Genomic DNA, 12,076 nt, shown 5'->3' with positions numbered 1-12,076 from the left:
TAGCAAGTGCTGCAGTCAACTAAAGCTTGTCCACTGCCCACTACTATGCCTGCCAAATAATTATTTTAACTGATTTTTGTTTCAATGATAAAAGGATGGAAGATAAACAAAGTACACATGCTAGATCTATTAAGCACAATGTAATATTAATGAAAGAAAATATACTCGTATATTAGCAAAAGATAACTGCACTACATTGTATGCATAGTGATGGAAAACCTATATCACTTTTTGTAAACATCAGATAAATTGCAATTGTGAATAATGAAGACATTGAAAATTTGTGCCGGACCAGAACCCAAACCCAGGTTTCCCACTTATCGCGACCAATACCGTACCATTTGGCTATCCGTGCACGACTCACAACCAGACCCAAACTTCCGTATGTCTACAAGCTGTACTCACACATCCATTACGTATATTCCTGTACAGAGCAGACGTTGTGCTTGAATGTCGCGTGCCCAGTAACGGCAGATAAATATGATATTGCAGTGTCTCTGTTATTCTGATGACAATGTACTGTGGCAACCACACAGACGCACGGTTGATGATATTTGGAAGTTTGGGTCTCGCCACGAGTCGTGCACGGATAGTAAAATGGCAAAGTGACTTCTCGCGATAAGCGGGAAATCTGGGTACGAGTTCCAGTCCGGCAAAAATTTTCATTGTTGCCATTCCATTCTACAGCCGATCGTGGTCATTATTCGCAATTGCGAATTCATCTGGTGTAATTCGTAATGGCTGTGGTCGCCACAGTGCATCATCATCAGAATAATGCAGGCACTGCAATATCATACTTATCACTTTTTTTCCAAGTTAGCTGCCTTTTATAAAAATGGTCATTAAATCTGCAATCTGAGGAAAAATCAATACAGGGAAAGAACCACTACAATATCTAACCTAAAATGAAAATCGACACTAAACGTTCTCTGTGCATCTGTAAGGACAATGTACAGACGTGGCACTACTGGCTGGAATGTCACAGAGGGCAGTGCTCCTTGCTGCTGTCTATCTACCCACCATCTGCCTTTTTATGTGCACACTGCTATAGGTGCAGTATATTAAATCACTCATTCATTAATTCAAAAGTATGGCTGGTTGTACTTTTTTCTTCAGTAATAAAGCTTATAGTTTTCATCCCTGAACTTCAATTATTTTTCCCAGATTACTGCACAGTTTTCTCCACTGCTTTTGTATCACAATGTATAACTGTAACAACATACCGTATTCATGTCATACGCAAAGTCACCGACATGGATGATGGCATCGTACATTCCCCTCTGCACCTCCTCCTGCAGAAATGGCAGCGACACAGCGTTCTCGTTACCCATGTCACCAAACACTGCGAGGGAAGGCACCCACTGCACCGGGCCTTCTGGGTCGGGTGGGACTCGGAACCTGAATAGTTCCGACCATCCGTAGTCTGGGTTCCCACAGTGATACACTGCAACAAGGTAGGATATAAGTTTACATCATCCATCTTACAGTGTTTTCGCAAAACTGATACCGAATGATTGACATTTTGTAGGGATATAGGCACCTCTGAGCCCAAAATGAAGTGTCGAGAGATTTGCGTCGAAATGTGTAAGTACAGAGGTAGAGAACAATCTGGCTTACCGTATATACTGTCCCATGTGAGATTCGCTAGTACAACTCTATGGATGTACTGTATTCTCTCCAAACTGCCAGCACTCTGAAAAATCTTCGATGTTCCCTTTGATTCTAAAATGAGGCCACCTATGCCATACTCGACAACAGATTTGCCAGTGTTATTTAAAGTGCTCCACGTAACGACGATTGTGTTGGGGACATCTGTAAAATTTAATAACATCAAATTACATGAAGAAATAACATAATTTCCAGGTAGTTGGAGGAAAATAGTATCCTTACATAGAATAAATTAATAAATGGGTCTGTTGCTAAAAAGGGAGCAGAGGACACAGAGTAAAAATACGGGGCAGCAGATGGGTGACGTCTGGCTGTGACCAAGATGTTATGAAAAATAGTAGAGAAAAATACAAGCAGTAACTTCATCCACCATACAAAGAAGACAACTGTGTTATAGGTACACACACAGACAATGACTAGCTGATAAGAAGACATGTAACTTTAGAACCCCCACGAGTAAAAAAACTGAGATGGTTCTAAGAATGCATAAATGATCTGCAAAGTAAATTCATTTCTCCCTGCTATGCACATAGCAAACTTGTCTCACTTTCTTGATCTGCAGACAGGACTGCTAGCATACTCTGCATGCCTCCACTTAATTCTGCCCTGCAACACCCTCTTCTTGGATAATGCAGCTCATAAAGTACTTATTCTAGAGAAGAGTGCAGAGAGAATATTATGTAAAGATGATAATCAAAGATTATGCAGAAGCCTCTTCAGGACCAATGAATTCTTATGCTTACAGAGGTCGGACAAAAACGCGGAAACCTGACGAAAAATGCAGGTTTTTAGCTTTCCCGATGTATGCACATGAGTATTCTATTGCTTATGGTATCATGACAGGTGGAGAATGCTAGACAACTATTTTTAAGTTTCATATCCACCCCGGTCAGTTCTGATCCAATTCAGCTTGCACGAGTATTGTCGGGACAGATGAAAACCTGCTGGTCGTTCCCAGGGAGTTTAAAATGGTCGGTGATGCATCGAGGAAATTTTCTTCTGCCATTAATTGCTCCTGGCACCTTGCAGGTAGAAATTATTGTTGTGCAGACTGATTGCTGTGTGCCACAATGGTTTTCTAGACTTCAACCGCTAGGGTTATGTTGATGAAAATTATGGCTGAATCGGTAATTCTGGATTGGTTTTTGTTCTTGTATACACACTCATTTTCATCTGCACCTACATACATACTCCACAACCACTGTACTGTGCAGAGCTGCTTACCACTACTACTCATATCTTTTCCTGCTCTACTCACGAACAGAGCGACGGAAAATTGACTATCTATTTTCCTCTGTACAAGACCTAATTTCCCTTGAGTTGTCTTCGCAGTCCTCACACAAAATGTACGTCAACAACACTAGAATTGTTCTGCAATCAACCACAAATGATGATTCTCTAAATGATCTCAATATTGTTTTGTGAAAAGAACGTTGTCTTCCCTCCAGAGATTGCTATTTACATTCTGGAAGCATCTACATAATACTCTGATGTTCATCAAAACCACCAGTAATAAATCTAGAAGCACAAGTCCGAACTGCTTCCACGTTTTCCATTAATATGACCTAGTGGGGATCTCAAACCCTCAAGCAATACTTAAGAGGAGGTCACACTAACGTTGTACACTCAGTCTCCTTTGTTGATGAGATACACTTTCCTAAAATTCTTCCAACGAACCAAAGACAAATATTCACCTTCTGTATTACCATCCTTACGTGTTCATTCCATTTAATATCGCTTCGCAACACTATGCCTAGAAATTTAATTGACATAACTGCATCAAGCAACACAGTACTGATGCTGTATTCAAACATCACATACTTTTTTCGCTACTCATCCACATTAACTTACATTTTTCTGCATTAAGAACACCAACTAAAAATTCTGTTTAAGTCATCTAGACTCCTCCCCTATAGTCATTTAACGACAACATTTTCTCGTTCACTACACCGTCATTACTAAACAGCGGCAGATAGCTGTTCACCCGGTCCGTCAGACAATTTACCTATGTAGAGAACAAGAAGGGTCCCATTACTTTTCCATACATTCAACAAGGACTGTGATCTTCCCACAGATGGTGATGGAATATTACTACGAACCAGTACTAAATGCGTGTTTGTGGAAAAATCCACCTTGTTACGAGGTGCACAGCTTGACTGAGCTGAATGTCTATTTTCAATATGCATCAGTGAGGTTATATAAATGTTTAATGTGAAGCTGTAGATAGAAACCCCAGCTGAGCAGTCTACGAGGGCAAGGCACTTTCCAAAGTAGTTGAGTTTCACAAATAAAGAGTAACATAGAAGAAACTACCATAATTGTATATTAGACAAGATTAGCACAGGTCATAATTTGCTGGTGGTATACTTTACAGAGGTCTCAAACAGCTGCTACTTCTGCATATCAGTGTATACATTTATTCATGCCACGTCTGTGAAGGCGCTCCGTCATGACAGTGTTTCGAGAACATTCTGGAAATTCGAGCAAATGATTTGGCTGCCGACATCACCTGACATTAATCCCATCATCATGTGTCAATGGATGGCATCTGCTGTCATATATGAAAAATGTAAAATTCCCAAAAGAACTGAACTGATATCCAAATTCAGACAAAAAAATATATCAAATGGCGAACTCCTTATGTACACTGAACTAATTCCTCACAATAATATATAATATGACAGTACTCCTCAGTGATGCAGTCTTCCTCCCATGTACTATGTTCCTCAAATGAATAAACAGCTCGATGCACACGGAACTACTGACAGTGGAGTATTTTCTCTTTTTCTAGCCTGGCTTGCCCAGACCTTCACGGTTCTGGTGATGACCACTGTTGACAGCTACAGAGCTACTGTCTTTAGTTTCCAGCGTGATGTGGCCACGCACGGTGAATTTATTTACACAAAGACAGCAAACTAGACTTTTTTATGGTCACTTACTTATATGGGATGACAAAAGCTCAAAACCGCAGTCCTTCCCATTAAAGATGTTGGTTTAAATAACCCATGTAAACAAAATGTTGTAGTACTGTCTGTCTGCTTGTGTCTGTATGTGTGGATGGATATGTGCGTGTGTGCGAGTGTATACCTGTCCTTTTTTCCCCCTAAGGTAAGTCTTTCCGCTCCCGGGATTGGAATGACTCCTTACCCTCTCCCTTAAAACCCACCTCCTTTCGTCTTCCCCTCTCCTTCCCTCTTTCCTGATGAGGCAACAGTTTGTTGCGAAAGCTTGAATTTTGTGTGTATGTTTGTGTTTGTTTGTGTGTCTATCGACCTGCCAGCGCTTTCGTTCGGTAAGTCACCTCATCTTTGTTTTTATATATAATTTTTCCCACGTGGAATGTTTCCTTCTATTAAAATGTTGTAGTAATTGTGAACTGGCAGTAGAAATTCCACATTATTTTATTACACATCATTATCACCATCTGATGATGACTGAACAGTGCACAATTCTTTTTCTGTTCCCATCTCCACGGTTTCCTGTGATCTACAAACTGAGGTGATAAAAGCCACGGGATACCTCACAATATCATCCCTGACCTCCTTTTGCCCAGTGTAGTGCACCAGCTCAACGTGGCACGGACACAAGAAGTCATTGGAATTCCTCTGCTGAAATACTCAACCATGTTACCTCTACAGCCATCAATATAACTGCAAAGGTGTAGCTGGTGTGGGATATTGCGCACGAACTGACATCTTGACTGTGTGATGTTTAAAGCTTTCCCGGAGTACTGATTGTTCCATAAAAACACGGGAGAACTGCCGGATATCAGTAACGTCTTACCACGATATTTCAGCGAAGAGTCTTCTGGCCATCTTCAGGTGAGTGCCACTGTAGTAGTACTACAGAGGCAGAATGTTACTGATATCCGGCAGTATTCCTGTGTTTTTATGGAACATCTCGACTGTGCATTGTAAAAGTCTCATGGGATTCGAGTCAGGTGATCTGGGTTGCCAAATCATTCCCTCAAACTGTCCGGAATGTTCTTCATCTACTCCGCAAGCCACCTGACAGGTGTGTGGCGGTGGGTACCGTAAGTACCTCTATCAGTACACCCTTCTATTCCAGTCTCGCATTGTTTGTGGAAAGAAGGATTGTCGGTATGCCTCTGTGTGGGATCTAATCTCTCCGACTTTATCCTCACAGTCTCTTCGCGAGATATTCGTAGGAGGGAGCAATATACTGCTTGACTCCTCGGTGAAGGTATGTTCTCGAAACTTCAACAAAAGCCCGTGCCAAGCTACTGAACATCTCTCCTGCAGAGTCTTCCACTGCAGTTTATCTGTCATCTCCGTAACGCTTTCGCGATTGCTAAATGATCCTGTAAAGAAGCGCGCTGCTCTCCGTTGGATCTTCTCTGTCTCTTCTATCAACCCTATCCGGTATGGATCCCACACTGCTGAGCAGTATTCAAGCAGTGGGCGAACAAGCCTACTGTAACCTACTTCCTTTGTTTTCGGATTGCATTTCCTTAGGATTCTTCCAATGTATCTCAGTCTGGCATCTGCTTTACCGACAATTGACTTTATGTGATCATTCCATTTTAAATCACTCCTAATGCGTACTCCCAGATATTGTGTTTAGTCCTGAGGTTTGATGCAGCTCTCCATGCTACTCTATCCTGTGCAAGCTGCTTCATCTCCCAGTACTTACTGCAACCTACATCCTTCTGAATCTGCTTAGTGTATTCATCTCTTGGTATCCCTCTATGATTTTTACCCTCCACGCTGCCCTCCAATGCTAAATTTGTGATCCCTTGATGCCTCAGAAGATGTCCCACCAACCGGTCCCTTCTTCTACTCAAGTTGTGCCACAAGCTCCTCTTCTCCCCAATTCTATTCAATACCACCTCATTAGTTATGTGGTCTACCCATCAAATCTTCAGCATTCTTCTGTAGCACCACATTTCGAAAGCTTCTATTCTCTTCTTGTCCAAACCATTTATCGTCCATGTTTCACTTCCATACATGACTACACTCCATACAAATACTTTCAGAAACGACTTCCTGACAATTAAATCTATACTCGATGTTAACAAATTTCTCTTCTTCAGAAACGCTTTCCTTGCCATTGCCAGTCTACATTTTATATCCTGTCTACTTCAACCACCATCAGTTATTTTGCTCCCCAAATAGCAAAATTCCCTTACTACTTTGTCTCATTTCCTAATCTAATTCCCTCAGCATCACCCAACTTAATTCAACTACATTCCATTATCCTCGTTTTGCTTTTGCTGATGTTCATCATATATCGTCCTTTCAAGGAACTGTCCATTCCGTTCAACTGTTCTTCCAAGTCCTTTGCTGTCTCTGACAGAATTACAATGTCATTGGCGAACCTCAACGTTTTTATTTCTTCTCCATGTATTTTAATACCTACTCCGAATTTTTCTTTTGTTTCCTTTACTGCTTGCTCAATACACAGATTGAATAACATCGGGGACAGGCTACAACCCTGTCTCACTCCCTTCCCAACCACTGCTTCCCTTTCATGCCCCTCTACTCTTATAACTGCCATCTGGTTTCTGTACAAATTGAAAATAGCCTTTCGCTCCCTGTATTTTACCCCTGCCACATTTAGAATTTGAAAGAGAGTATTCCAGTCAACATTGTCAAAAGCTTTCTCTAAGCCTACAAATGCGAGAAATGTAGCTTTGCCTTTCCTTAATCTATTTTCTAAGATAAGTCGTAGGGTCAGTATTGCCTCACGCATTCCAACATTTCTGCGGAATCCAAACTGATCTCCGCCGAGGTCGGCTTCTACCAGTTTTTCCATTCGTCTGTAAAGGATTCGTGATAGTATTTTGCAACTGTGACTTATTAAGCTGATAGTTCGGTAATTTTCACATCTGTCAACACCTGCTTTCTTTGGGATTGGAATTATTATATTCTTATTGAAGTCTGAGGGTATTTCGCCTGTCTCGTACATCTTGCTCACCAGATGGTAGAGTTTTGTCAGGACTGGCTCTCCCAAGGCCGTCAGTAGTTCCAACGGAATATTGTCTACTCCCGGAGCCTTGTTTCAACTCAGGTCTTTCAGTGCTCTGTCAAACTCTTCATGCAGTATTGTATCTCCCATTTCACCTTCATTTACATCCTCTTCCATTTCCATAATATTGTCCTCAAGTACACCACCCTTGTATAGCCCCTTTCTGCTTTCCCTTCTTTGTTAAGAACTGGGTTTCCATCTGAGCTCTTGATATTCATGCAAGTGGCTCTTCTCTCCAAAGGTCTCTCTAATTTTCCTGTAGGCAGTATCTATCTTACCCCTAGTGAGATAAGCCTCTACATTCTTACATTTGCCTTCTAGCCATCCCTGCTTAGCCATTTTGCACTTCCTGTCGATCTCATTTTTGAGACGTTTGTATTCCTTTTTGCCTGCTTCATTTACTGCGTTTTTATATTTTCTCCTTTCATCAATTAAATTCAATATTTCTTCTGTTACCCAAGGATTTCTACTAGCCCTTGTCTTTTTACCTACTTGATCCTCTGCTGCCTTCACTACTTCATCCCTCAGAGCTACCCATTCTTCAGCTACTGTATTTCTTTCACCCATTCCTGTCAATTGTTCCCTTTTGCTCTCCCTGAAACTCTGTACAACCTCTGGTTTAGTCAGTTTATCCAGGTTCCATCTCCTTATATTCCCACTTCTTTGCAGTTTCTTCAGTTTTAATCTACAGTGCATAAGCAATAGATTGTGGTCAGAGTCCACATCTGCCCCTGGAAATGTCTTACAATTTAAAACCTGGTTCCTAAATTTCTGTCTTACCATTATATAATCTATCTGATACCTTCTAGTATCTCCATGATTCTTCCATGTATACAACCTTCTTTTATGATTCTTGAACCAAGTGTTAGCTATGATTAACTTATGCTCTGTGCAAAATTCTACCAGACTGCTTCCTCTTTCATTTCTCTCCCCCAATCCATAATCACCCACTATGTATCCTTCTCTCCCTTTTCCTACTCTCGAATTCCAGTCACCCATGACTATTAAATTTTCGTCTCCCTTCACTACCTGAATAATTTCTTTTATCTCATCATACATTTCATCAATTTCTTCATCATCTGCAGAGCTAGTTGGCATATAAACTTGCACTACTGTAGTAGGCATGGGCTTCATGTCTATCTGGGCTACAATAATGCATTCACTACGCTGTTGGTAGTAGCTTACCCGCACTCCTATTTTTTTATTCATTATTAAACCTACTCCTGCATTACCCCTATTTGATTTTGTATTTATAACCCTGTATTCACCTGACCAAAAGTCTTGTTCCTCCTGCCACCGAACTTCACTAATTCCCACTATATCTAACTTCAACTTATCCATTTCCCTTTCTAAATTTTCTAACCTACCTATCCGATTAAGGGATCTGACATCGCTCCGATCCGTGGAACGCCAGTTTTCTTTATCCTGATAATTTATGGAATTAACTGCTTCCAGTTGCTGATCTGCTATATTGTAGCTAAATGATAGGGGATCTTTCTTTCTATGCATTCGCAGAACATTACACTTGTCTACATTGAGATTCAATTGCCATTCCCTGCACCATGCGTCAATTTGCTGCAGATCATCCTGCATTTCAGTACAATTTTCCATTGTTACAACCTCTTGATATACCACAGCATAATCCGCAAAAAGCCTCAGTGAACTTCCGATGTCATCCACAAGGTCATTTATGTATATTGTGAATAGCAATGGTCCTACGACACTCCCCTGCGGCAAACCAGAAATCACTCTTACTTCGGAAGACTTCTCTCCATTGAGAATTACATGCTGCATTCTGTTGTCTAGGAACTCTTCAATCCAATCACACAATTGGTCTGATAGTCCATATGCTCTTACTTTGTTCATTAAATGACTGTAAGGAACTGTATCGAACGCCTTGTGGAAGTCAAGAAACACAGCATCTACCTGGGAACCCGTGTCTATGGCCCTCTGAGTCTAGCGCGAGCTGGGTTTCACACAATCGTCTTGTTTGAAACCCAAGCTGATTCCTACAGAGTAGATTTCTAGTCTCCAGACAAGTCATCATACTTGAACATAATATGTGTTCCAAAATTCTACAACTGATAGACGTTAGAGATGTAGGTCTATAGTTCTGCACATCTGTTCGACGTCCCTTCTTGAAAACGGGGATGACCTGTGCCCTTTTCCAATCCTTTGGAATGCTACGCTCTTCTAGAGACCTACAGTACACCGCTGCAAGAAGGGGGGCAAGTTCCTTCATGTACTCTGTGTAAAATCGAACTGGTATCCCATCAGGTCCAGAGGCCTTTCCTCTTTTGAGCGATTTTAATTGTTTCTCTATCCCTCTGTCGTCTATTTCGATATCTACCATTTTGTCATCTGTGTGACAATCTAGAGAAGGAACTACAGTGCAGTCTTCCTCTGTGAAACAGCTTTGGAAAAAGCTGAAACTGATAGAGAACAACTGTGGCCCCATAACATGACATCTTTGTTTAGGAACATGAAGTCCATAAATGACTGAAAATGGTCTCCACGTAGCCAAACACAACTATTTCCAATCAATGATCAACTCAGTTGGACCAGAGAACACAGTCCATTCCATACAAACACAGCCTACACCATTAATGAGCTACCACCAGCTTGCATAGTGCATTGTTGACAAGTTGAATTGGGACTCACCTGACCAGGATACTATTTTTCCAGTCATCTAGGGTCCAACCAATATGGTCACGAGCCTAGGAGAGGTCATGCAAGCAATTTTGTGCTGTAAAGCCCGTCTCACACGGAGCACGATTCGCTCTAAGTTTCCTTGCTGGCTCGCGCGACGGCTACCTTGCGGGCATCGTTGTCTGCTAGAGAGCTACCTTGCTGGGAACCTTGTAAGATTTCCAGGATTTTTCTTGTAAGGTTTTCTTGTAAGGTTCCCTGCATGCTACCTGCATTGGCCCATCATGAGACGTTTCATTTGTGATGTCAGACACGGAAAGCTTGGGCGGGAAGCCTTTGCTGATAGTCGCTTTTCTGCTGTTGTGAGGTGCGGTAGGAAGTTCTTTTAACTATTAAGTAATGGCACCGCAGTGGTCCAAGGAAGCAATTGAAGCATTGATATGTACTTATAGGGAAGAACAATGTCTGTACATCGTGAAAAGCGCAAACTATTATAATAAACACTTGCGTGCAGAAGCACTCGAAAGAGTTGCAAGTGCCGTGTGTCTTGTTCGACCATATACGACGAGCAAGAAGTGCAATAGCAAATTGCACAATAAAGTCGTATATAACAGTCATTATTGGTGTATATATACATATGAAGTCAAACAGTAATGAACTGGTGATACTTTTCAAACAAAAGTAGGTGTTATGCGAACTAACCTCAACTCTTTATGAAGCATGGAGAGCACACCTTTTCCATCGTTTCTCCTCTTCATCCAGTTTTTCGTCCATTCTTTCTTTCTTCTTATCTCTTTAGCATGCATTTCTGCATCGTTTAGCAACAAAACAGCTAATAACGCCAGTTTGCTCTGAACATCTGTACCTGAAGCAGCCATCTTCGTTCGATACAACATGCAGCCGATCACAACACAACTAGCTGCCGATCTTGCACCGTGGGAGAGCTTCGGCATGGAAGATAGCCGGCTCCTTTCCCTGCAAGCTGGCAGGCATGCATGCCATCTCGCAAACTTGCGGCGAACCTTGCTCCGTGTGAGACGGCAGGCTTTAGCAAAGGCTGCTGCCACAGCCCAATTAACACCAAATTTTGCTGCATTGCCCTAACTGATATGTTTATCATATATCCCACATTGATTTCTGTAGTTGATAAAGCAGTGTTGCTCGTCTGCGAGCACTGACAAATCTTTGCAAACGCCACAGCTCTCGGTTGTTAAGTGAAGGCAGTCGGCCACTGTGCACTGTGTTGTCCATGATTAGAGGTAATACCTGCAATTTGATATTCTCGGCACACTCTTGACACTTTGGTCCCAGAATACTGAATTCCCTTAAGATTTCCAAAATGGAATGTCCCACATGTCTAGCTCCAACTACTACTCTGCGTTCAAAGTCTGTTAATTACCATCATGTGGTCATAATCGTGCTGGAAATTGTTTCACCCAAGTACAAGTAACAGCTCCACCAATGCACTGTCCCTTTATAGCTCATGTAAGCGATATGACCACCATCTGTATATAAGCTTATCACTACTCCATGATTCTTGTCACCTCCGTGTAATATTGGTACTAACAAAATGTCCCAACATCCCTTTGTAGTTGGCCTAGCAACATGAGGGTCGCCTTGTTTTTACCAAAAACCGCTAGATGACACTGCTGACATGTGACACTATTATTTTAAAATTTGCATTTATTGTTGTAAAAAAAATGACACATCAGACACTGACTGGTAGTTTGTGTATAGTGAGTGTTAAAGAAACAGTTTGGTGAAAAATGTG

At 41.5% G+C, this 12,076-nt stretch overlaps 1 protein-coding gene across 1 annotated transcript in view; it reads right to left on the bottom strand.

Annotated features, from left to right (window-relative positions):
• Window positions 1-12,076, bottom strand: part of LOC124717031 (acid phosphatase type 7) — a 106,487-nt gene that overhangs the window by 80,674 nt on the left and 13,737 nt on the right. The window contains exons 2-3 of the mRNA XM_047243686.1: window positions 1,618-1,812; window positions 1,224-1,444 (exon numbers count right to left, since the gene is read on the bottom strand). Of these exons, the coding sequence (XP_047099642.1) occupies window positions 1,224-1,444; window positions 1,618-1,812 (416 nt within the window). The remainder of the gene's footprint in view (window positions 1-1,223; window positions 1,445-1,617; window positions 1,813-12,076) is intronic.

The sequence above is a fragment of the Schistocerca piceifrons genome, chromosome 9, assembly GCF_021461385.2.
Source record: "Schistocerca piceifrons isolate TAMUIC-IGC-003096 chromosome 9, iqSchPice1.1, whole genome shotgun sequence".
NCBI classification, from domain to species: Eukaryota; Metazoa; Arthropoda; class Insecta; order Orthoptera; family Acrididae; genus Schistocerca; species Schistocerca piceifrons.
The sequence above is the reverse complement of the archived record's forward strand: the minus strand, read 5'-3'. Positions and strand labels throughout refer to the sequence as shown.